The following is a 25,163-nucleotide window of genomic DNA, read 5'->3' as shown; positions in this document are numbered from 1 at the left end:
TATTGCAAATTTATTTGCATTATATCATTTAAATAATCATCAGAAAGACAAAGATTAGCTAGGCTTCACGATAAAAAACTTGCCTAATGTATTCTCTTACTTTATACTTAAAAAGAATATATAAAATATACATACACCGCATCAATGGGGCTGCACTGAGTTTTAGCAAAACAGCCTTATACAACTAAAATAAATCGAATGAGCAGGAAATGAAATATTAACTTTACATTTTTCTTGACATTCAGCTCAATTTAGAGTAAAATCAGATGCAACCTTTAATTGATGTGATTCTGTGAGAAAATTCAACACATCACATTGGACAGGAAAACATGTTATTCCCTGTTGCTGGTATTTCAGGAAGGACACTTGTACATATTTGAATTGTACCTGAAACACTGTTTTACATTTCTACACACAACAAAATTAATAAGCTGCTTCAAAGATCTCCAAAGTGAAATTTCTATGATTTCAGAAACATCTTTTTTAAATGTTCACAGTCTTCAGTGCAAACAACAGCATAAACACACAGGTGCACCTCTACACCAGCTCCAAACTAATAAACTAACAACCAGTGTCCAGCACAAAAGTTATCGCTAAGCCATTTCATTTTGTACAAATCCAACTTTTCTGAGTTTGTGTCTGACCAGATGCAGCTTTCTGAACCATCTTTTCAACGTCCTTATACTTATCACCACACTGTGTTAATGTGCTTAAAAAGAAATTATTTTTAACTAAAACCAATTCTGAACTATAATTTCACCAACTCATCTACACGGACATTTTATAGAGGGTATTATTAAAAGACAGAAATTCAAAATGTGTAATCTGTGATAAACTAGTCGTCCCCCCCCCACACACACACACTCTCAATAATAACACTGATGACGAGCCAGAAAAGCTGCAATGTTCTGATCAATGATGGACCCTCTAGCTTCCAGTCTTAAAATGTATTATATATTATTCTGACTGTGTTAATCTGGATGGATCGATGTTAATCCTTATAAATCTAAAGGTTTTGATAAATATCCTCTTGTTCTCCATAAAGGTCGACAGTTTGTTCAGCAAACATCTGTGTTACGTATACATGATCATTTTCATCACCACTGCTTTGTTCTTCGTCTGCTTCCATTTTTCTGTCTTTCTCATATGTTTCCTCTTTCTTCGCTCTTCCTGTTTGCTTGGTAAAATTCCTGTAGGTGTTCAGTGTCTCAACATTCATATAGATCCTCTCCTCGTCACTGACGTCATCTTCTTCATTACAGTTTCTTAGAGTCACTGAAACACAGCAGAGCAGATTTTTCTGGACGTCATGATAAAAACAAAGCTGCTGTTTCATGTAATACATTGTTTGTTTTGGTGAACACTGACCTGTGGTGTGGATGTGGGCCTGCTGTGTTTGTCTCCTTCTCCTGAGCACCAGTAAGACCACCAACGAGACCAGCAGGAGCAGCAGGACCACAGGAACTACAGACGAGACCAGCAGCATCCAAGGAACTAAGAGAGAAAAGGTTTTTGTCAAATATGAACGATAGAAAGTGGTTCTGTATTATTTATTGACACTTCCTATTTCCATTGTAATCATGGTTTTACATAGTAAGGAGGCTCTTCTTTGGCAAATGTGTTCATCAAAAATGAGTTCAAGACACACTGCAGACAGGTCATTAGATGAATCTACAGTCGTATGGAGTCTTTTATTTATTGTTTAGAATGACATTTGTATCTAACATGCATGTTTGGACTGTTAGAGGGAGCTGGAGCACCCACAGAAAATGATACACAGGCACAAGGTGCTAAATGCAAACACAGTTAGCTCAGGTAACCAAAACACTCAAACCCCAAACCTTCTGTGAGACAACAGTGTTTATCATATCACCTGCCAGCATTTAATATGATCTTCATCAGTCTAATACTGCATTGGATTCATCTTGTAAGACTCCGATATTGAAATCAAATAAATAATTTTTAAAGCATTTATGAAGTCAGGTTTAATACTTTTACTTCAATATTCAAGATTCTTTATCTGTCACGTGCGTAGTTATACAAGTACAACACACAGTGAAATGTGACCTGATACGCTCCTCGACTGTGCAAAAAAGAGAGAGAACTTTATCTACAGTGAATGAGTACAGGGAGTGCAGAATTATTAGGCAAGTTGTATTTTTGAGGAATAATTTTATTATTGAACAACAACCATGTTCTCAATGAACCCAAAAACTCATTAATATCAAAGCTGAATGTTTTGGAAGTAGTTTTAGTTTGTTTTTAGTTTTAGCTATTTTAGGGGGATATCTGTGTGTGCAGGTGACTATTACTGTGCATAATTATTAGGCAACTTAACAAAAACAAATATATACCCATTTCAATTATTTATTTTTACCAGTGAAACCAATATAACATCTCCACATTCACAAATATACATTTCTGACATTCAAAAACAAAACAAAAAACAAATCAGCGACCAATATAGCCACCTTTCTTTGCAAGGACACTCAAAAGCCTGCCATCCATGGATTCTGTCAGTGTTTTGATCTGTTCACCATCAACATTGCGTGCAGCAGCAACCACAGCCTCCCAGACACTGTTCAGAGAGGTGTACTGTTTTCCCTCCTTGTAAATCTCACATTTGATGATGGACCACAGGTTCTCAATGGGGTTCAGATCAGGTGAACAAGGAGGCCATGTCATTAGTTTTTCTTCTTTTATACCCTTTCTCGCCAGCCACGCTGTGGAGTACTTGGACGCTGTGTGATGGAGCATTGTCCTGCATGAAAATCATGTTTTTCTTGAAGGATGCAGACTTCTTCCTGTACCACTGCTTGAAGAAGGTGTCTTCCAGAAACTGGCAGTAGGACTGGGAGTTGAGCTTGACTCCATCCTCAACCCGAAAAGGCCCCACAAGCTCATCTTTGATGATACCAGCCCAAACCAGTACTCCACCTCCACCTTGCTGGCGTCTGAGTGGGACTGGAGCTCTCTGCCCTTTACCAATCCAGCCACGGGCCCATCCATCTGGCCCATCAAGACTCACTCTCATTTCATCAGTCCATAAAACCTTAGAAAAATCAGTCTTGAGATATTTCTTGGCCCAGTCTTGACGTTTCAGCTTGTGTGTCTTGTTCAGTGGTGGTCGTCTTTCAGCCTTTCTTACCTTGGCCATGTCTCTGAGTATTGCACACCCTTGTGCTTTTGGGCACTCCAGTGATGTTGCAGCTCTGAAATATGGCCAAACTGGTGGCAAGTGGCATCTTGGCAGCTGCACGCTTGACTTTTCTCAGTTCATGGGCAGTTATTTTGCGCCTTGGTTTTTCCACACGCTTCTTGCGACCCTGTTGACTATTTTGAATGAAACGCTTGATTGTTCGATGATCACGCTTCAGAAGCTTTGCAATTTTAAGACTGCTGCATCCCTCTGCAAGATATCTCACTATTTTGACTTTTCTGAGCCTGTCAAGTCCTTCTTTTGACCCATTTTGCCAAAGGAAAGGAAGTTGCCTAATAATTATGCACACCTGATATAGGGTGTTGATGTCATTAGACTACACCCCTTCTCATTACAGAGATGCACATCACCTAATATGCTTAATTGGTAGTAGGCTTTCGAGCCTATACAGCTTGGAGTAAGACAACATGCATGAAGAGGATGATGTGGACAAAATGCTCATTTGCCTAATAATTCTGCACTCCCTGTATATAAAAAGAGGACATTATGTCCAAGTGGGTGAGTTATATACATTGTATAAATATAGATAAAATAGAAGAATCTGGAAATTTACAGCTAGTGTACATTGCGTGGTTAGGGTGTTAAAGTGTCTTGTGCTGTAGTCAAGCCAGAGGGATCAGGATGATATGAGAATGTGGTAATGAGATTTAAGCATGAACCTTTGCCGTAATGCAAAAGCAGTAAGGGATGAATGTGTCAAAAAGCCAGAAAAACATACAATGATCCTCAAAAATCTCTTCACAAGACTGGAAAGATATTTTGGTGTCCATCTACAATCCCTAATCTCCTCAGTGTGTTCAGCTGTTGCTAATTGGCCACACCGAAGCATACCGGCAGCATACTGGAGGCAGGCTTTCCGGAAGCTCACTAGTCTTTGTCTTGGTGGCACAAGCCATTTAAGCCAACCTGCTATGCCATTTTAAGATAGAACCTCCTCTCACTAACACTCTGGTATTCATCTCCTTTGTTATAATGCGTCTGGTGAGCCGGGTCGTAACACTTACTTACTATATATACTTTATTACTTTATTGATCCCCATGGGGAAATTATTCTCTGCATTTAACCCATTCAGTCAGTGAAGCAGTGGGCAGCCACCAGTCTAGCGCCCGGGGAGCAGGGTGTAGGGTCGGTACCTTGCTTCGGATCATGGGGCGACCACTCTACCTACTGAGCTATCCCTGCCACTTGCATAGTTATACAAGTATAACACGCAGTGAAATGTATCCGTATGTATGTGACTCACTTTTTTGTTGGGACAATAAAAATAGATACACTGTCACTAACTCGTTACACAGGTTAATTGTGTGCTGTGCACACTGTGGCCACTATATGCTGTGTGGGATATAAGTTGTTCTGCTTGTTAATACATAAATTTAATACTATACTTACATTTAATGATGACAGTAATGGGTGCTGTTGCAGTAGAACTGAATGTCTGTGTGGACACTGTGACTTCATACACACAGCTGTAGTTGCCTTGGTGTTCATACTCAGCTACAGGGAAACTAAAGGAGGCTGAGTTGTTGACTGCTGGCTTGCTGTCTGTGATGTTGGAGTCAGAGAAGATGAGGAAGAAACGTCCACTGGAAAAACTGGAGTTAATGGAGCAGGTGAAGACAAAACTGTAACCCCTGGTGATCTCTGCACCTTCAGGACCCCAGACCAGACCTGCACCAGGAGAGGTCAGGGAGATGTTGGGTGTCTGCAGTCTCACTGGGGAATAAAAGGTACCAGGATTAAGAAGGCAGCAGAATCAAACACAACACTTAGTTTCTTGTTTACACATTCAGCAGTTATGGTGCAGCATTAACATATTATTGTTGTTCTTCTTGTGATTTGATGAATGAATATTTACTCTTTTAGATCTTTGCAAACTCTAAATTTGATTCTTTGCTAAACGCTCCACAGTTTCCAATAACTAACCTCTAATACTGTCTGATTGCTCCTTGCTACAGTGGGCTTTGAGAGCACTTTTGATAATGGCCAAAAATAAAGAAAGCAGTAAAAATATTAGATAAATAAAGTGACTAAAATCTATACAGAATAACAGATTGTGTCTTTAATACATTGTTTTTCTATACAACAACAATTAACTAAGTTTAAAGCTACAGTTGAAAAACTCTTTCAGTAACTTTGTTATAGTTTATAAAAACCAAAGGATCTTGTTTTGTTCCAAGAGTTAGTCCATACTTGTTTTTGTTTTTCTTACCAGCAACAGAGAGTCTGATCGAATCACTTAATGGGGAGCTGAATTCACGACGTGAGCCTCTTTTCTTATACTGACACTGGTACAATCCCTCGTTATCAAAGTCCACGTTAGGAATATTAAAGGTAGCAGAGTTTGTGTTGGAGGTTTGGCTCCTCGTGAATGAACCCTGAATTTGACTCAGAGTGAACGATCCACCTAAAACCTGAGTTGAGACTGAACATGTGATTTCAACAGTCTGACCCCAGGTCACCTCACCAACAGGGCAAATGGAGATACGGGGTTTCGGAAAACTCACTGAAAACATATCAACATATGAAAGTATTATCTCACCAGGTTACTGAGTCTATTATTGAAAGAAGAGAATGAAACAAAGAACTTGGCAAAGTGGATTTTTTTCTTACCAGTAACAGAGAGTCTGACAGGGGAAGAGTTGAACCTTTGACTTGTTTTCATGTACTGACACTGGTACAGTCCATCATGATCAAAGTTCACATTGTGAAGATTGAATATAACAGAGCTCGTAGAGGATGGTTTAGTCTGACTGAATGAGCCCGAAGTCTTCTGGAGGATAAAAGTTCCACCTGAGAACTTGTATGAAACTGAGCAAGTGATTCTGATGCCCTGACCCCAGGTGACCTCATTACTGTACAAGGAGATAGTGGGCTGTGGGAGGGTTTCTAAAAAAAAAAAAAGAAAAAAAGAAAGATGTGGTATTAGATAAGACAGGACACAGTAAAGTTCACATCAGATCATATTAGTGCCTGTCTTATTGGCTGATGGCTTAGTTGATATCATTGCATGTATGGAAATGAAAAACTTCAGTAACTTCAGGGGCTTAGGTGGAAACTTCTTTTTGAGCCTGCAGCTCTTGAACAAAATAGTTTTAAGTTATTGCTGCTTTAAATGAAAGAGTTCACTTTTTTGGACAAGCACTGAAAATGCTGCCCTGCACATATTGTAATGCTGCCTATAAAGAAAAATGACTTTTTCGAAACATTGCATGAATTAAGAAATACTGTCAACAGTTACATTTTTAGGATCTTTACGATGACACGCTTTTTCAAGATGAAAAGTCTGTAAATTAGGCTTTAAGTGACATCTGAGCTCAAAGTTCTTCACAAGCCTTCAAAATAAATGTGGGAACATCTGAAAGTTTGGTGTCTAATTGCTGCTGAAGTGGAAATTTCTGTCTCTCGGTATCCTAATTAGATAAAAACCACCGTTAAAGATATGTATTTACATTTTTTATTGGAAAACACTGCTCAAATATTTTGTTTTAGTGAGAAACGGGTTAACATGGTATGTTTAAACTATGCAAATTAGTTGTCTCATTAAACATGCATTAAACTGCAGACATGTTCAACAGACAGATTGAGTGTAATGAAACAAACGTGTGTTTTAGACATTTGAACATCTTCTCTGGGAAAGTAAAATATGATGCAATGGGAACTAACTAGAATCTAAGTATTGACAAGTACATGAAAAAAACAGTTATTATAAAGCGATAAGACCATAAACATTATAGAAAACTTTTCCTACCTGAACAGACGACGCCAGCATCCCGACCATGGTGACAGTAATATCTAATAGGGCTGCTGTACCTACAATTATCTAGAGAAGTTTCACTTCCTGAACAGTCCACATTACTGCGCAAGATATTTCCTGTACCTTGACCAAAGTAAGCAGACCTACGGGCCTGCAGTGCTATCCCACAGCCCAGCTCTCTACAGACCACCTCAGCATCTTGTAAGTCCCAGCCGTAATCACAGACTGTTCCCAGGAATAGTAAGGGTAAGGGTTATAGATTTCAACTGTTCCAGAGCACCGAGTGAGATAAACACTCACTGAAACTGATCATGAGCTATAACAGTCTAGAGCAGGCTGGTAATGGTTTAAACTTCTCTGATTAGTTACTGGCACTAATTTTACAGACTTTAACTGCTCTTTTCATTCTCTCCTTTCATATGTCCTTTTTCTCACACTATCTCGAGGGGGTTAGGTAGAAACGTTTTTGACCTTGCTTCTATCTTATGAATGTTTCAGGTTATTGCTGCTAAAGGAGGTTTTTAAATTAGAGTTCATTTCAAGCAAATGTTGCAGTGCAAACATTGTAATGATGCTTGTAAAAAAAAAAAGTAAGATAAGCAAAATATGATGAAGTGAAAACAAAGTAGAATCTAAGTATTAACTAATACATGAAAAAACCCCAGTTGTGACACCACCACAGACTTTTGGAACAGTTTTCTTACCTGAACAGACCACACCAGCGTCTTCACTATGGCTACAGTCGTGTGTCCTAAGTCCTCTGTGACGACAATCATTTAGAGAAGTTTCACTTCCTGAACAGTCCACATCATCAAGCATGATAGTCTCTGTACCTTGACCAAAGTAAGCAGACCCAAGAGCCTCCAGTGCTATCCCACAGTTCAGCTCTCTACAGACCACCTCAGCATCTTTTAAGTCCCAGCCATCATCACACACTGTTCCCCAGGAGGAGTAACGGTAAGAGTAAGAGTTATAGTTATAGTAAGACTTATAGATTTCAACTCTTCCAGAGCACCGAGTGGATCCAGATCCAGCTAATCTGAGCAGACCTATCAGGAAAAAGACAATATGAACTATATTGCAAAAATGGCTTTAAATTGAAAATGTAAGTATGACAGGTTAGAACAGACTGACCTGCAGAAGGTGATGGTGAGACCACGAGATAAGCAACTATGGGAAAATTAAAACATGGCATATTATAAGGATATAAAGTTATTCAGGTGAAAAATAATGTAAGAAAAGTTGTTGTAAAGTTATCCAGACTGTCTCTGTGATAAATAAAAGTTTTGAATATTATGGAAAATCTGTTTTACCGAGGATCAAAAAGTGAAGCGCTCTCTTCTCTCTGCCCTCCATGACTGAGAAGAAAGGCTGCTGCTTCATGTCATTTATGAGAACAGACGACAGAAACCTGAACTAAAGCCTGTGGTGTACAAAAACACTTCACACTGGTCATCCTTCTGAAACACTTCTCCTTTTGATTTCTTTCTTTCTTTTTTTCTTACATGAAGTAACAGAGCACGAATACTGAACAACTCTGAACTTTAGAGCACCAAAAACCAACTGCAGCACTCAAACAACACATTTGTGTTGTCCAAGTCATGGACTTGAAAATACATCCAAACCTTTCCCTTTATATGGACCTGAATTTTTGTTATGTACATCAGTGTGAATGCATGTGCATCAAAACTTCTGAGGTATTATGTCTAAGAAAATTGAATGTTGGCATTACTATCTCTGCCTGAAAAAAAAGAAAAAAAGAAAATAAAAACATTACAAAAAAGACACAGTAACAGAGCTCTAATCTAAGGTACAATTAATCAATAGTTTCTAAAAACTAATAAGAACATTTTATCCTGGTGTTTTCTAGCAATTTTTGACCATTTTACTTCATTTTATTTTTCTATCCTCCACCAGCCTCCCAGGTCTGAGCTTTACATATTACAGCTGGTAATTTTGTAAAGTTGAAACCCAACTGTTCCTCTTCTCTTTAATAAACTAAGTGACCGAAAACAACACGTTTCCATATAATAAACACTCATAACTAAAACATGATCTTTAATTCATTAAAGGGTTAGATAACATTTTTGCTTCTGTATATTCAGGAAAATGGCAAAGAAGTAAAGACGATCAGTGTTGGTTTTTCACAGAAAGTTTCCAGACAGCAGGTGGTTTAGTGCCAAGAAAGGAGAAGCTAGTGGTTAAAGTTTCACAGTGCAGCTACTTTAGTGTGCACGTGTGTATATGAATGCGTATATACATTTATGTATGTGGCTAACGATGTTGCAAGATGACCAACTGAATTTCTGTTGACCATAGATGGACACATACATATCTGTACTCTAAGACACATTTATAGTAAATATGATGACACTTTACAAAAGTAAAGAAACAGTTCCTGAAATACAAGTCGACAACACGAGTTCCTCCATAGGGTAGCTGGGCAAAGCCCGGTGATGAACTCAGTTGAGCCAGCTCAGGTTGTCATGTCATGGGTCTTAGAAACAGAGTTTTGAGTTTTGTGGAATTATGGATTATTATTTTTTACTGTTATTGTAGTTTTATGATTTGTGCTTCTGGTTCCTCTTTATGAGTATTTAGCCTGTATTTGTCACGATCCTGCATCGTTTGACCCAGAGCTTTGAGTTTTCATATATTTTGAGGCTTTATGGTTCATGTTTAAGTTCATTTAGTTATCTTAAGCTCCTACATTGCCCAGTTATAGTTCATTGTTTATTAGATTCCCCTCGTGTGTTCACCCCCTGTGTTTAAGTCTCCCTCACTCTTCATCTGTTTCAGTGATGTCTTTGTCCCCTGTCCCCTCCTCTTGTTTACATGTTTCCCCTGTGACCTGTTCCATCTGTCATGTGTGTTTCCCCCCAAACATTACGTTCTGTTTGTGCTTAGTTATGTCCTTGTCTCATCTCCAGTCCCTTTTCCCCTCTGTGTGTAGTTACAGTGTGCGTGTTCCTCGTCGGTTCGTCATGTTAAGTCCTTGTGTTTTAGTCTGTCATGTGCTTCATGTCTGCGTTTCCTATGCTGTCAAGCTCATGTTGTCATGTCTGCTTCCCATTGTGTTTCCATGTTCAGTGTGTGTTTAATTTCACTTCCCCTGTGGCGTCACTATGTTCATTCGTATCAGCTGTTTCCTCATGTGTTTCCACTTCCCCTGATCACCTCCTGTGTGTATTTATCCTCTGTGTTTTCATTCATTCCATGTCCGAGTGTGTGCTACGTCATGATATGTTTCCAGGACTTCATGTATGCATGCCCAGTTGTCATGTTTAGGGTTTTTCGTGTTTAGGATATTTCATGTTTTCCTTCTTATTTTCCCAATTTTAGATTATTGAATTGAACTTTGAATTGATTTCACGCTTTTGTTTTGGACCTGACTTTAATAAACTGCTCGCTTTCTGTTAACATTAAATTTTGTTCTGCCCTTGGGTCCTACTCCTCACTCCACACAGTCAGCTTCCATTAACTGTGACAGTATTGTCCATATTTCTCTTTGTTTGTTGTTTAATATGACTCCCCTGTGTCCTCTGTATATGTTTAGTCTATCTTTTGGGTTTAGTATTACAGGCTGTCTCTTGGTTTGGGTTTTTAATTTTTCTTTAGTTAGTTCCTTAGTTAAGTACCTTGTGTTTTTTGAGGTTTAGATGTCTTTATTTTCTTTCTTCTTTAATTGTTTTTTTGTTTGTTTGTTTTACTGAGTTTGTTCTCTTTTGTATTCCTTGAAATACTGAGTCTTCAATTTTTTGTTGGTTTCAGTTATTGATGACTTGTAAAGTTGTGTTAGTTAGTTCCCTCTGTGTTCACTTTCTCCCTCTTTCACTGTTTTCTTGTCTCTGTCTTTATGTGTGGTGTCTCTGTGCACTCCACATCAGTGCCTCCTGTACACCTCCCTATAAGTTTGCTGAAATGGGAGGAGACCATTGGACTGACTTGAATCACTCCATTATACTCATTTCCATGTTACACAGCCCAATAACATTTTGTCTTACTTTACTCCAGTTCACAGGTGTTAATCTCCAGTCCTCGAGGGCCAGTGTCCAGAAACGTTTCCATGTGTCCCCCTTGCAACACACCTGAATACAATTAGTATGTCATTAGCAAGACTCTATAGAACTTGGCTGCATGCTGAGGTGGCATTTCAGCCATTTGAATAATGTTACAGCAGCTCATGAGTGAATGAACATGGTGCAATAAAAGTAGATTTAGAAGTACTTCTTTTTTTTTGTAAACTTACACTTTTATTTAAATTTAGTTGAGTAGGGTTAGGGGTTGCCACCTTGGCATCCAGTAAAGTTTTGCTAATGACCTACAGATTTTATGCAGGTGTGTTGCAGCAGGGACACATGGAAAGGTTTCAGGACAGCGGCCCTCGAGGACTGGAGTTAGAGACCCATGCTCTAGTTCACAGGCGTCGAACTGCGGTCCTCGAGGGCCGGTGTCCTGCAGGTTTTAGATGTGTCCTTGATCCAACACAGCTGATTTAAATGACTAAATGACCTCCTCAACATGTCTTGAAGTTCTCCTGAGGCCTAGTAATGAACTGAATGATTCAGGTGTGTTGACCCAGGGTGAGATTTAAAACCTGCAGCACACCGGCCCTCGAGTTCAAGACCCCTGCTCTCGTTAGACAGCTGTCATTGCACGTTAACTTTCATTGTTTAGGAATGCAAAATTTTAAATAGGTTTCGTTAACACTGTAAACAGAACAAACTTTTTTTTTATTAACTCACTATTACTGGGACAGACTATCAATTTTCACTACATTTCACAAAGCATTGACACTTTTTTTTCAAAATTAGTTTGGAAATATTAGAAATAGGTCAGGTAGGAAAATAGTTTAAAAAAATACTTATTAAATCAATCTAAGAGTAACACATATATAATATCGTTAGACATCATCTTCTCAGCAGAGCTGCCCATGATTGGATGAATGGCTTGTCTTTTTGTCCATATTGAATTTTTGTGTTACAATTACAAACCCACTCAGTTATATAATCTAAAAAACGAGAATGCTTGTGACCTCTCTGGAGCGCTTGAAGACTGAACAAGTGAAACACTCCTGACACATGACTTTGGAGTTAGATCACACTTAATGTATTTATCACTAGCAGGGTTCAGTTTCTTTAGCCACACCCAGGACTGATTACTGCCACATCTGCTCTCAATCAAGAAATCACTTAAATAGGACCTGCCTGACAAAGTGGAGCAGACATCATTCCATGATCCAAGGAAATTCAGGAACAAATGAGAAATAAAGTAATTGAGATCTCACAGTCTGGAGTCCAGCGAGCCACTGTGGTTTTGTTTTTTGTTTTTTTCTAGTTTCTAAACAGAAGTCTTTCCAACTCAGGATGACTTGGCCTGAAAAAAAAAACGGTGTGCCGTCACTCAGTTTGGGAGAGCAATCTTTATTATGAGATTTGAAGATTGTTGTTGTCACTTGTTACTTGCTCAAAAGGGCTGTAGACAGAATAATTTCCAAATCCATTTTATTGGATGTGATGTGATTCTTCTTCACCATGTGACTCTTTATGAATTTGACACACCTGGTTAAAAGTATCATACAAATTGCTAATAATCGCATTTCACTGTCATTGTACGCAAAAGTCAATCACAAAACATACGATATTGGATGACTGAGGCTTATAATGCAGTATTATTATAAAACAGAAACAGAATTTATAATCTGTCTAATAGGTTAGAACATAATTGTGTTTTTTTTGTTTTTATAACTGGTTAAAAGTGTAACAGAAATGACAATTTATGACAATAATACGGTAAGCCAAGAAAAGTAGAAAAGCTTAAATGATCAGTTAATGGACACTGTAGCTACTAATCTTAACCTATATGAAATATTTGACCACGTGGTAGTCTCATTGTAGAAAGATACGAGAGTTTTAGTTTCTTCTGGCTGATATTCTGTGTTAAACTGAATGGATCAATGTTAATCAATATTAACCTAAAGATTTTGATAAACATCTTTTTGTTCTCTACAAAGGTCCACAGTTTGTTCACCAAATGACCGAGTTGCAAATACATGATCATTTTCATCACTACTGCTTTGATCTTCATCTGCTTTTCTTCTCTTTCTCTGCTCTTCCTGTTTGTTCAGTGTGATTTCTTTGGTGTTCAGTCTCTCAGAATCCATATCTTTTTTCACTGACGTCATCATCTTCATCACAGATTGTTAGAGTCACTGAAAGACAACAGAGCAGATTTCTGTCATGTGGACATCATATTCAAAACAAAGCTGTTGTTTTTTCATGTAATATATTGTTTGTTCTGGTGAGCACAGACTTCTGGTGTGGCTGTAGCCCAGCTGTGTTTGTCTCCTTCTCCTGAGCACCAGGAAGACCACCAAAAAGACCAGCAGGAGCAACAGGACCACAGCAACTACAGACGAGACCAGCAGCATCCGAGGAACTAAGAGAGAAAAGGTTTTTGTCAAATATGCAAGAGAGAAAGTGGTTCTGCATGAGTTATTGTTGTCCCTGCATCTTTGACCCAGGGTTTTGAGTTTTGGGGATGTTTTGGTTTTCTTTACTTTTGTATTTTTGATTATCTTTGAATCATGCTTATTGATGTATGTATGTATGCTGTACTCCTGTTTAGAGTAGTCATCTGTTCTTTCCTAGTGTTTTGGGGTCTTTATTTCCCTAAACCTGATCCAGGATTAGGGTTACGGTTTACATTCAAGCTCCATTACCTTCTATTTATGGTATTATGTTTACTTTCCCTGTGCTTATGAATTTCTTGTTATCTGTGCCTTAAGTTCCCCATTTTAGGTAATGCTTTAGTTTATTAACCCCTGTTTACGTTCCTGTTCTGGTCCTTCTATCTTGTCTTCTAATGTTATAATCTTTGTTTTAGCTATTTTTCCAATTCAGTAAAAGGACTAGATGTTACAATCTCTGATAATGCATTGCTTTAAATGAAGAGAATCTTGAGGGATGGCTGTTATGAGGAAAGGCAGCCCAGGAACTGCGATGCTGCAATGATGCAGCGTTTGTGCAATTTGCAACAAATTGTGTGATGCAGACTTTTTAATTCACATTTGTGCAATTCATTTAAATCTTCTGCTCCTGAAAGTGAAACTCTTACAACTACATATCCCTTTAGCTAACCCACCAAGAAAAAAAGCAATGGAAAGTTTTTTTGTTTGCATTTCTTTTTTGTTTGTTTGTTTGGTTTTTTGCCTGTCCTGTTTGGTTTTGTTTGTCTGAAGGCCAACAAAGATACCCAACGGATTTACTTTAGTGGATCATCATGGCTTTGCCATATTGGTCCATTTGGTCGACTTTTGTTGTTATTGTTATTTATTTTATTTTATTTTTATTTTCAGTTGTTACAGATGGGACAGACGTGGCTGGGGGATAGGAAAAGGAGAAAGAAAGATGAAGGAAAAGAAAAACAGAGGGGAAGAGGGACAGTGAGAACACTGAGGACACTTAAAAAAAAAAAAAATCTCCCGGATCACCTGTTGAGAGAAAAATAAGAGAAAACAAGCAAAAAAACAGAGAGCAGCATAGTAAACACAACACCATCTCATTAATCCAGCTAAGTGTAAATAACAGTAAATACTAAATAATGAGTGTTGTTGTGCATCACGCAGGACCAACAGCGCACAATGTGCTTTGAGGTAGCAGCCAAGGAAGATGTGGTTTGTGTCTATGAACAGTTAACACCCGTGTGTACACCTGTGTGCACACCCTATAGTTTTTAAAATATTGATCTCTACCAAATAGTTGAGATGTCACTTAATGGTTTACCTATGAAATGTAATGTTAATACAAGTACAGTAGAAAATACAGTTGAAAAAAGTCAATTCTGTCCATATGCTACTTATTTGCAGGGATGAGTGATGAGCATGGAATGGTGAACTTTGCGTTGGACTCTTTGCTACATCCTTAGACAGATGAAAGAGGCATGAACCCACAGGCATTGCTTAGAAGGCTGACATATTTGTTGTCAAACCTTTTTACTGCAATCAGACCTTCATCAGACCTCCATGGCCCTTCTTCATTAGGTCTTTGCCTGCCATCAGGGGAGCTCCACCCAGTGCAGTTTGGTCATAGAGTACCAATGCACCTGACACCCAAGGAGGAGTGCAACTTCTGGACCAAGCTGAAACTTGTGAAGAGCTAAGGTTCTTTTATGGGTTTGCACAGTGTTTTTTACAACTTTGGCTTCTAGAGGTAGCTTCTGTTCCTCTACACTGAGGGGAGCATTGAAGAGTGTGGATCTGCCTTACAGTAGCAAGTTATCGATAATCCAGATGAACTTGGCAGAACAATTTAAAACCCCACTCAACCAGTTTGTTGGCAATATATTGGCGGAGAGTGCCAGCCCTTGTGGCTTCATGTGAGACCATGACCTCAAACACACTGTGCTTGAAAGTGGATGGTATCAGGAGACACCACTCACGAATCCACCACAGGAGCATGTGGTTATGAGCCATTCAACTGCTCAGCGCCCATCTAGTACTTGTAAAGTATGAAATGATAATTTTGACAACTTAGTAATATTAATTTACCAGCTAGTGTAATTTAGTTAAAAGGTAATTAGTTGTGATATTTGTAATTTTCACATGTTACTCTTGATTTTTACCATATTATTCTTTTTAATTTTTGTAACTTTCTGAGTTTTCTATATTAACTCAGAAAGTTACAAAAATTACTTACCGTGGAAATTCTTTCAGCATATTCTTGCTATGCTAACACTTAATGTGATTTATCAACAGCAATGGATAAACAAAATGGGTCCAGTGGGTTTATTTTATGGCAAATAATACATTTAATAACATTTAGGTTAATGTTGGCATTAGCACCATAAAGTGACATCAACCGTTTGAGCACAAAAAATGATTACACATTTAAATTTCTTTTTATGTTATCAAGCCACATAAATCTGTTCAGTAAGTCCTCTAACACTATCACATATCAAAAACTTATACCTTCCTACCTTAGTTTAATCAAAAACACTCAAAATATGTTAGGTGGTTTTTTGGTTTCTCACTTCCTGGTTGGGAGAGGGATAAGAAGAACCAACCATTCACCATTCACAGTGACATCTGGTGGATTATTTCAGCACTGCATACCTTAACTAAGTAGTAGAGATGGCTCAGTTAGTTGGAGTGAAGTTAGGCACTCTTCTTATTTAAAATATAAATGTGCTCGACCATTTGGTTGAGCAGGTTGTTAAAGTGATGTGCCATAAAGCCAGCTGCAAAAATACTCCTGTTCACAATTTTCAGTTACAAAACACTGAGCCTCTTTAGTAAGTCCACCAGCTTATTAGGCTTTGCGCTGCTGCAGACATTAATAAATCTGACCCCAAATGTTCCTTCTTCTTTAAATGTAATGAAGGGATATTTTTCACGGGCTGTTCTCATTTATATGACCTTGATAAAACAACAGGGATAGAACACATTGTGTAGTCATTTTATGTATTCATTTTGTAGTCCGTCTTCTGGTATTTGTAGATTCAATACAGGGACATCGTCACATTGTTAAGGACAGACTGGTGTAAAATTGTTCCAATTCTCAGCGCTCTTCTCTTTTCCCATGTTGTGCGATCTACTTAGCCAGAGATTGTTTGGTTTCCCTGATGTATAACTCATGGAACTCCTCCTAGCACTTAATGCGATACACAATATTACTTTTTTGTGTCTGTTGTTATAGTTCACTTAAACTAAATAATAAAACTTGATGTGAAAAATGAAAATTTCATTTCAAAAGACTACCTGACAGAAGCCTTGATAAGAGCTGTACCATCTAATTGCAATGTAATGCAGGTAAATAAAACTTTTTTGTTTTTTTTTACTTATTGTTATTGTTTCTTCAAAAAGCTCTATAGTTGACAGTTATTGTATAGATTAATAACTACGTTTTTGAATTGTCTGCTACAGGTTTTTGACTGAGCTTCTTGGAAAGTAAAAGAGAGCTGCCTTCAGCTCTGAAAATGTGAACAGGCTAGTTTGTAACTGGCTGAAAGAGATGGACAGTAAATGAGCATGGCGGTACTGTGAGTCCAGAGGATTTGTTATTTTTGCACTAAAATGTTCGATGATCACACTATTTTAGCCTAATGTACAAAATAATTTTGGCTAAGGTTACTCAGAGTTTAAAGGTGAAGCTGGTCAAATAACCTTTTATGTTTCTGCCTTATTTTTTTAAGAGGAAAAACTGCACCTTATGTTAAAACTTCATTATTATTATTATTATTATTATTATTATTATTATTTAAAGACAATACCATTTTGAAAATGTACTTAAAGGACTTTATTTTTAGGTCTGCCCAATTCTGGCCAGAGATTTTTTTTCTTTTCTTTTTTTCTGTGATTTGAATTGAAATGCAGTTTAAAGACTTTTTTCAGGAATTAAAAGAGCTCGAGTTTACAATGTTCATGTCCATGTCTATTATTTAATTCTGTCTCCCACTATTAAAAATAAAAGACTAAGCTCTTGAAATAAATCAAAAATAACTGAAATTAAAAGACCCGATTTTTTTTTTTGGTATTGTTTGTTTGGTATACTTTCAAACAGAGAAAATCCATAAGGGAAAAATAGGGAATAGAGTGGCCAGTGTGCACAGTATGTTCTAATTTTTAATACATAAATTCAATAGTATACTTACATTTAATGATGACAGTAATGGGTGCTGTTGCAGTAGAACTGAATGTCCGTGTGGACACTGTGACTTCATACACACAGCTGTAGTTGCCTTGGTGTTCATACTCAGCTACAGGGAAACTAAAGGAGGCTGAGTTGTTGACTGCTGGCTTGCTGTCTGTGATGTTGGACTCAGAGAAGATGAGAAAGAAACGTCCACTGGAAAATCTGGAGTTAACGGAGCAGGTGAAGACAAAACCGTAACCCCTGGTGATCTCTGCACCTTCAGGACCCCAGACCAGACCTGCACTAGGAGAGGTCAGGGAGATGCTGGGTGTCTGCAGTCTCACTGGGGAATAAAAGGTACCAGGATTAAGTAAGGAGCAGAATCAAACACAACACTTAGTTTCTTGTTTACACATTCAGCAGTTATGGTGCAGCATTAACATTTTTTGTTATGGTTCTTGTGATTTGATGAATGAATATTCACTCTTATAGATCTTTGCAAACTCTAGATTTGATTCTTTCGTTGCTAAACGCTCCACAGTCTCCAATAACTAACCTCTAATACTGTCTGATTGCTCCTTGCTACAGTGGGCTTTGAGAGCATTTTTGATAATGGCCAAAAATAAAGAAAGCAGTAAAAATATCGGATAAATAAAATGACTAAAAACTATAAAGAAAAACATTTTTGTTTTTAATACATTTTTCTATACAACAATTAACTAAGTTTAAAGCTATGATTGAAAAACTCTTTCAGTAACTTTGTTACATTTTTAAAACAATCAAAGGACCAATGATAAAAATGAAAATGCAGTAATCTCTTATTTTACGTCACTATTATTCGTGTCCGCTTTGTTCCAAGAGTTAGTCCATACTTGTATTTGTTATTTTTAACCAGCAACAGAGTCTGACCGAATCACTTAATGGGGAGCTAAATTCACGACTTGAGCCTCTTTTCTTATACTGACACTGGTACAATCCCTCGTTATCAAAGTCCACGTTAGGAATACTGAAGGTAGCAGAGTTTGTGTTGGAGGTTTGGCTCCTTCTGAATGAACCCTGAATTTGACTCAGAGTGAACGATCCACCTAAAACCTGAGTTGAGACTGAACATGTGTTTTCAACAGTCTGACCCCAGGTCACCTCACCAACAGGGCAAATGGAGATACGGGGTTTCGGAAAACTCACTGAAAAAATATCAACATATGAAAGCATTATCTCACCAGGTTACTGATTCTATTATTGAAAGAAGAGAATGAAACAAAGAACTTGGCAAAGTGGATTTTTTTCTTACCAGTGAGTCTGACAGAGGAAGAGCTGAACCTTCGACTTATTTTCATATACTGACACTGGTACAGTCCATCATGATCAAAGTTCACATTGCGAAGATTGAATATAACAGAGCTCGTAGAGGATGGTTTAGTCTGACTGAATGAGCTTGAAGTCTTCTGGAGGATAAAAGTTCCACCTGAGAACTTTTCTGAGACTGAGCAATTGATTTTGACGCCCTGACCCCAGGTGACCTCATTACTGTACAAGGAGAGGGTGGGCTCTGGGAGGATTTCTAAAAAATAAAAAAAAAGATACAGTATTAGATAAAACAGGACACAGTCAAGTTCAGATCAGATAATATTAGTGGCTATGATATTGGCTGATGGCTTAGCTGATACCGTTTTGTGTCTGCAAATGACAAATCTCTGCAGCTGACTACCAGCTCACTTTTTTTTCATGCTGTATCTGATTTATCATCTGCTGGCAGTTATGTGCAGCACTGTTACTGCTGGTTACACTATCTCCAGCCTCTCGTATACACACAGAAAAATGAGGCAGGTGTGCTCTCCCCTGAATACCACAATAATTTGTACTGCCTCCTTCTCTTCTCCAATACACTGCTACTTCTTGGTTTCTCTCCCTGGACATCTGGGACATATGATCAATGACCATTAAGTCAAATTATGAAGAAAAAACATCAGATAAACACTCACTGAAACTGATCATGAGCTATAACAGTGTAGAGCAGGCTGGTAATGGTTTAAACTTCTCTGATTAGTTACTGGCACTAATTTTACAGACTTTAACTGCTCTTTTCATTCTCTCATCTCATATTTCCTTTTTCTCACACTATCTCGAGGGGGTTAGGCAGAAACTTTTTTTGACCTTGCTTCTATCTTATGAATGTTTCAGGTTATTGCTGCTAAAGGAGGTTTTTAAATTAGAGTTCATTTCAAGCAAATGTTGCAGTGCACACATTGTAATGATGCTTGTAAAAAAAAAAAAGTAAGATAAGCAAAATATGATGGAGTGAAAACAAACTAGAATCTAAGTATTAACTAATACATGAAAAAAACCCAGTTGTGACACCACCACAGACTTTTGGAACAGTTTTCTTACCTGAACAGACCACACCAGCGTCTTCACTATGGCCACAGTTGTGTGTCCTAAGTCCTCTGTGACGACAATCATTTAGAGAAGTTTCACTTCCTGAACAGTCCACATCATCAAGCATGATAGTCCCTGTACCTTGACCAAAGTATGCAGACCCAAGAGCCTCCAGTGCTATCCCACAGTTCAGCTCTCTACAGACCACCTCAGCATCTTTTAAGTCCCAGCCATCATCACACACTGTTCCCCAGGAGGCGTAACGGTAAGAGTAAGAGTTATAGTCATAGTAAGACTTATAGATTTCAACCCTTCCAGAGCACCGAGTGGACCCATTTCCAGCTAATCTGAGCAGACCTATCAGGAAAAAGACAATATGAACTATAGTGCAAAAATGGCTTTAAATTGAAAATGTAAGTATGACAGGTTAGAACAGACTGACCTGCAGAAGGTGAAGGTGAGACCACGAGATAAGCAACTATGGGAAAATTAAAACATAGAATATTATAAGGACATAAAGTTATTCAGGTGAAAAATATTGTAAGAAAAGTTGTTGTAAAATTATCCAGACTGTCTCTGTGATAAAGAAAAGTATTAAACATTATGGAAAATCTGTTTTACCGAAGATCAATTAGTCAAGTGCTCTCTTCTCTCTGCCCTCCATGACTAAGAAGAAAGGCTGCTGCTTCATGTCATTTATGAGAACAGATGACAGAAAACTGAACTAAAACCTGTGGTTTACAAAAACACTTCACATTGGTTATCCTTCTGAAACACTTCTCCTTTTGATTTGGTTTTTTTTTCTTACGTGAAGTAACAGAGCACTAATTATGAACAACTCTGAAATTTAGAGCACCAAAAACAAACTGCAGCACTCAAACAACACATTTACCAAGGTTTATATTCATCTGGGCTTAAAAATAAATATAAAAATGTCCTTTTATATGGATCTGAGTACTTAATTGCAAGTAATGGTCTAACATCCAAGAAAGCAGGCAGATAATGGATTACAGATCTTCCTTATAAAACCAACGCATAAGCTTATTTTGACGAGTCTCTTTTTCAGGATCCGTACAAAAAGCAAAATTAACAAAACAAAACAAGAAGGAAACAGGACTAGATTAAAAAAAAACAAGTAAAATACATAGTAGGTGCTAAACATACACATGACACAAACACATGAACAAATCAGACAGACTCAAATGCCAGTGGGAAATAAGTTTTGAGTCTGGTTTTAAATGACTCAGTGGAGGGAGCACATTTGACAATGAGGGGAATGCTCTTCCACAGGTCAGGGACAACCACAAGAATGCAGGTCTCTTTGACTTTAAATACAGAGCAGAGAACAGTCAGAAGCATCTGCTCAGCTGATCAGAGGGACCTGGAAGCTGAACAGGGCTGTAAGTGGTCAAAGATGTAGAAAGCAGCCAAACCATGAAGGGTTTTGTAGACAAACAGGAGAAACTTGAAAGTGATTGTAAAACTAACTGGAGAGAAGTCAAAACAGCTGTAATATGATCTCTTTTGGGGGTGTCTGTGAGAAGCCTAGCAGCAACATTTTGGACAAACTGGAGACGGGACAGGACGGTCTGACAGAGACCAGTATAAAGTGAACTGCAGTATTCCGAGTAGGGGGAAATGAGAGATATAAAAATCACAGTTTTAATGTTAAAAAAAGAAAAAGGAAAATACAAAAACTAAGCAGGGCAGGAACAGACAAACAGACAGACACTACTTCCACAAAGGGGGAGAAAAGAACAGAGTGAGATGCAGACAATATATATGCAATAGGGAATTGGCACAGAGTGGATACACCTGGGAAACACAGTTAGGGAACATAACCTGGCTGACCAGACAAAGGAAGCAAAACTGAACATCTCACACACGACTATAGAGCTTTAATTATCTGCAGCAGTAACACTGATCCATAGAACACTGATGGGGAACATTTCTTTTTACACTTTTAAGTGTAGTGAAGTGTTTTCAAAATATTTTACTAGCTTGTCTTGTCAAAAACTAAAAGTCATAATCACTGCTTGCCTTGTCTAGCAATTGTTCTGCATCAATAAATTGACACTAGTGAAAAAAACATCTTGAGATTTGGACCCTTTTTTAATCATTAGGTAGGTAAAAACCCAAAATTTTATCTGCAAATGTCATCCTACCCACTTATAACTAAAGCAAACAATATTTTCTAATTCTTAAAGAAATCAAAGATAGTTTTGATTTTCCACAGACATTTGACAGACAGGAGGTGGTTTGGTGGCAGGAAAGGAGAAGCTAGTGGTTAAAAGTTTCACAGTGCAATTATGTGATTTTGCATGCGTGGATATGGGAACTGCAAGTAAGTAAATTAGGTGGAAATGAAAAAAAATTTTCTTGATATGACCTATGTGAACTATCACAAAAAGATTGCTGATAGCTATCTTTAAATGTACTACAGTCAGAAAATCCCATAAATCCTCATCGTAAAATGCTGCTAAAGTGCTGCACCTGGGCAACCAGCCTGTTTTATGAGCACGGTCGGAGCTGCTGTCCTCTCCTGCTAAACCCCACTCCTGCTAAACAGGTTAAAATAGACGTAAGAGCGACAGGACTTAGTGTCGCGGAACTGAAGAAGCTCGTTGCAGGCTATATCGTCGAGGACATGTTGCCGATTTCCACTGTAGACTCTGAGTCATTCTGACGCATCGTAACTAAAAGTGGTGTCAAGCTGCCCCAGAGAAAGTCATTTGTAGGATACCTTGAGAGAGAATATAACAAAATGAACTCTATCTTGAAGGCTACACTCAAAGAGGTAGAGTTTGTTTCCACCAACGCTGACATCTGGACAGTAAATAATAAATGTTTTATGGGGGTAATAGTTCAGCCCTGTGATTTGGAGTCTGAATCTGAAAATTAAAAAGGTGATGACGAGGAACTGACCTTTACTGATGTCATAGAAGCTTTTTCAACCGCATCTGGTGATGCACAGTTTAGCCTCCCTCCACACTACAGATGTGCATCACACACAATTAACTTGATTTCAGATTTCGATGTTGATAAACGTCTAAATTCCTGTGCAGACACCAAGGCTGTATATAGGAGTAGCATTGCAAAATGTTCTGCTCTTTGGACTAGAACAAGTCGATCAACATTAGCCTCTGAACAGGTGGAGGTGAAGGAAACTAATGGTACCAACATCCACAAGTTGGAATTCCCTGTATGAGGCCATTTCCAGAATCATCACAATTTCCTTGAATGAACTTAATCCCCTGTGTTTAAAACTGTTTTTCTGCCTTGTTTTTCTGTTGTGGTATTCAGCCTAATAAATGGCTCGTCTTTTGTTAACCTTCAGTTTTTCCCTCCTGTGTCTGCATCTGGGTCCACTCCACAAACACACTGGCTGATCAGCTGTGACAAAATATACTGGCTAAACTATGTATTGGCTAAACTAAAAAAGTACATAAATATAGCAAACTGTAAATAAATAAGCCATTATTATTGCTATTCCCCCTGGTGAAAACATATGTACAGTTTGACTTTTTGTTGACTTAAAAAATGAAAAGTCAAACAGTGCTGGTTTTGACTGAAGTGACTTGGCTACATCTTTGTCAATCAACTATAGCACATTGTTAGTAGATAACCCTACAATTCAGGCATCCCAATAATTTGCCCCACTTAGTAAATATGTCTAATAACTTATAAAATTAAATACATCTTAATTTGCTGTGATCCAGTGTAAACAGTTTTACTACAAGTCTATCAATCTATAATATGATCATTAAGCAGTACTCTTTAAGCTTTAAGCAGCATAGATTCTGCAGCTGAAAGAATAAAAACTAAACCTATAAGGACAGGTTGAACTACTGAGGGACTATCTTTCACTTTACTGACTTGTGCCATTTCTAGGATACTAGTTTACTAGGGCCATTGTAAGGGCCAACATGTCATTGCACAATAAATTAAATATCTGCATCTGTGTCTTTGGAATAAATTCAAATGTGTTTTCAATCAGTGTTAGTCTGCTTATGGTTTCTCAGTCTCCAAGACTGAGGCTATGGCTATGGAGTGTGTAATAGACAGGCAGATCAGTGCACAGCCCAGAATAATGCTTATGTTATGTTAAAGATGAAGCTTTTAATTTATCAATCAGCCAAGGTTCAAATCCCCAGCTGTAGTTGCTTGGTCGCAAATACAAGTTGAAAATACAAGTTTCTCCAAAGTGTACCTGGGGACTAAGAGATGGAGTGAGCAACCTGGATATGGGGAGGAAACTCAGCATAACTAGCTGAGGTTGTTGTGGCTCTGGCTCTTAGAACCAAGGTTTGGAGTTTTGTGGAATTATGGATCCTGTTTTGTTTTTGTTTTGGTTTTTTTGTTGTTTTTTTTGTTTTATAATTTGTGCTTCATGTGCTTTTGGTTCCTGTTTATATTCAAATTTTATTCCAACCTCTGAAATGTCTTTAACCTGTAGTGCTTTTTATGTTTTGTTTATTATACCTCCCATGTGTCCTCTCTATTTGCTCAAGCTGTGTTTTGAGTTTTGTATTATAGTCCAGCATTTGGACTGGGTTTTTATGTATCTGTTTCTTAGTTAACCTCTGCGTTACTATAGTTAAGATGTGTTACCTTAGTTTAGTTCCTTGAGTGTTTTCAAGTTTAGATGTCTTATTTTTCTTATACTCAGTTTGGCTCTGTGAATTTTTTTGTCGATTTTATTCTTTAAAATGCTGAGTCTAGATTTTTTGCTGGTTTCCCTTACTGATGATTTATGGAGTGCTTAGTTCCCTCTGCGTTCCCTTTCATTTCCTCCATCTGTCTCATCTTGCTGTTTGTCTTTGTCTTCCACTGTTTCCTTGTATCTATGTTCACATGTGCAGACTCTACATTATGAATCAGGCAGCTAATCAGTGGCTCATGTGCGCTTGTCTTTGGAGGGTTTCTGGTTTTGATTACAGCCACTGCTCACTGGAGAAACTATAGTAATGCAACTCATGCATTTCAAAAACTATAGTATTGGCATGACTAGATTGACGGCATTATGCTTATTTCGATTTTACACAGCCTCCTAAATTGGAAATAAGGTTGCCTTACTTTCCTCTGATTAAAAAGATAACTTGTTTTATTTTAATTTTGATAAATTTCAGTGTTTAAAAAATTTAAATGGATTTAGTCATGCACAGAAACACAACAATCTCT

At 37.9% G+C, this 25,163-nt stretch overlaps 2 protein-coding genes across 3 annotated transcripts; both read right to left on the bottom strand.

Moving 5' to 3' along the window:
- LOC116330660 lies at positions 1 to 8,351 on the bottom strand. Its single transcript, XM_039607778.1, has 8 exons — positions 8,289 to 8,351; positions 8,110 to 8,145; positions 7,680 to 8,024; positions 5,832 to 6,107; positions 5,431 to 5,724; positions 4,611 to 4,934; positions 1,369 to 1,494; positions 1 to 1,275 (listed from the first exon to the last, which is right to left on the bottom strand). Exons 1-8 carry the CDS (start codon positions 8,329 to 8,331, stop codon positions 1,007 to 1,009), a joined length of 1,713 nt encoding a protein of 570 aa, XP_039463712.1. The 5' UTR covers positions 8,332 to 8,351; the 3' UTR covers positions 1 to 1,006.
- Positions 8,352 to 12,378: 4,027 nt separating this feature from the next.
- Positions 12,379 to 20,635, bottom strand: LOC116330662 (deleted in malignant brain tumors 1 protein-like). 2 transcript variants are annotated; one of them, XM_039607777.1, is made up of 7 exons: positions 20,604 to 20,635; positions 20,425 to 20,460; positions 19,995 to 20,339; positions 18,898 to 19,167; positions 17,626 to 17,949; positions 13,288 to 13,413; positions 12,379 to 13,186 (listed from the first exon to the last, which is right to left on the bottom strand). In XM_039607777.1, the coding sequence occupies exons 3-7, from the start codon at positions 20,107 to 20,109 to the stop codon at positions 13,128 to 13,130; spliced, it is 894 nt and encodes a 297-aa protein (XP_039463711.1). In that variant the 5' UTR covers positions 20,110 to 20,339; positions 20,425 to 20,460; positions 20,604 to 20,635; the 3' UTR covers positions 12,379 to 13,127. The 2 variants fall into 2 exon arrangements, with proteins under 2 accessions (XP_039463711.1, XP_039463710.1); XM_039607776.1 differs by having other exon boundaries at positions 12,379 to 13,413.
- Positions 20,636 to 25,163: the final 4,528 nt, after the last annotated feature.

Source organism: Oreochromis aureus, unplaced genomic scaffold (assembly GCF_013358895.1).
Source record: "Oreochromis aureus strain Israel breed Guangdong unplaced genomic scaffold, ZZ_aureus HiC_scaffold_381, whole genome shotgun sequence".
NCBI classification, from domain to species: Eukaryota; Metazoa; Chordata; class Actinopteri; order Cichliformes; family Cichlidae; genus Oreochromis; species Oreochromis aureus.
This window is presented reverse-complemented; position numbering and strand designations above follow the sequence as displayed.

What these genes read in the sequence shown, in the direction of transcription:
- LOC116330660 (XM_039607778.1), bottom strand. Translation starts at nt 8,331, where the DNA reads ATGGAGGGCAGAGAGAAGAGAGCGCTTCACTTTTTGATCCTCG. An exon ending in TGTCAGACTCTCTGTTACTG is followed by an intron (nt 5,725 to 5,831) that starts GTAAGAAAAAAA and finishes ATATGTTTTCAG; the next exon opens with TGAGTTTTCCGAAACCCCGT. An exon ending in GATCAGACTCTCTGTTGCTG is followed by an intron (nt 4,935 to 5,430) that starts GTAAGAAAAACA and finishes TTTATTCCCCAG; the next exon opens with TGAGACTGCAGACACCCAAC.
- LOC116330662 (XM_039607776.1), bottom strand. Translation starts at nt 20,109, where the DNA reads ATGCTTGATGATGTGGACTGTTCAGGAAGTGAAACTTCTCTAAATGAT. An exon ending in TTCCTCTGTCAGACTCACTG is followed by an intron (nt 17,950 to 18,897) that starts GTAAGAAAAAAA and finishes TTTATTCCCCAG; the next exon opens with TGAGACTGCAGACACCCAGC. An exon ending in CATTACTGTCATCATTAAAT is followed by an intron (nt 13,414 to 17,625) that starts GTAAGTATACTA and finishes TTTCTCTCTTAG; the next exon opens with TTCCTCGGATGCTGCTGGTC.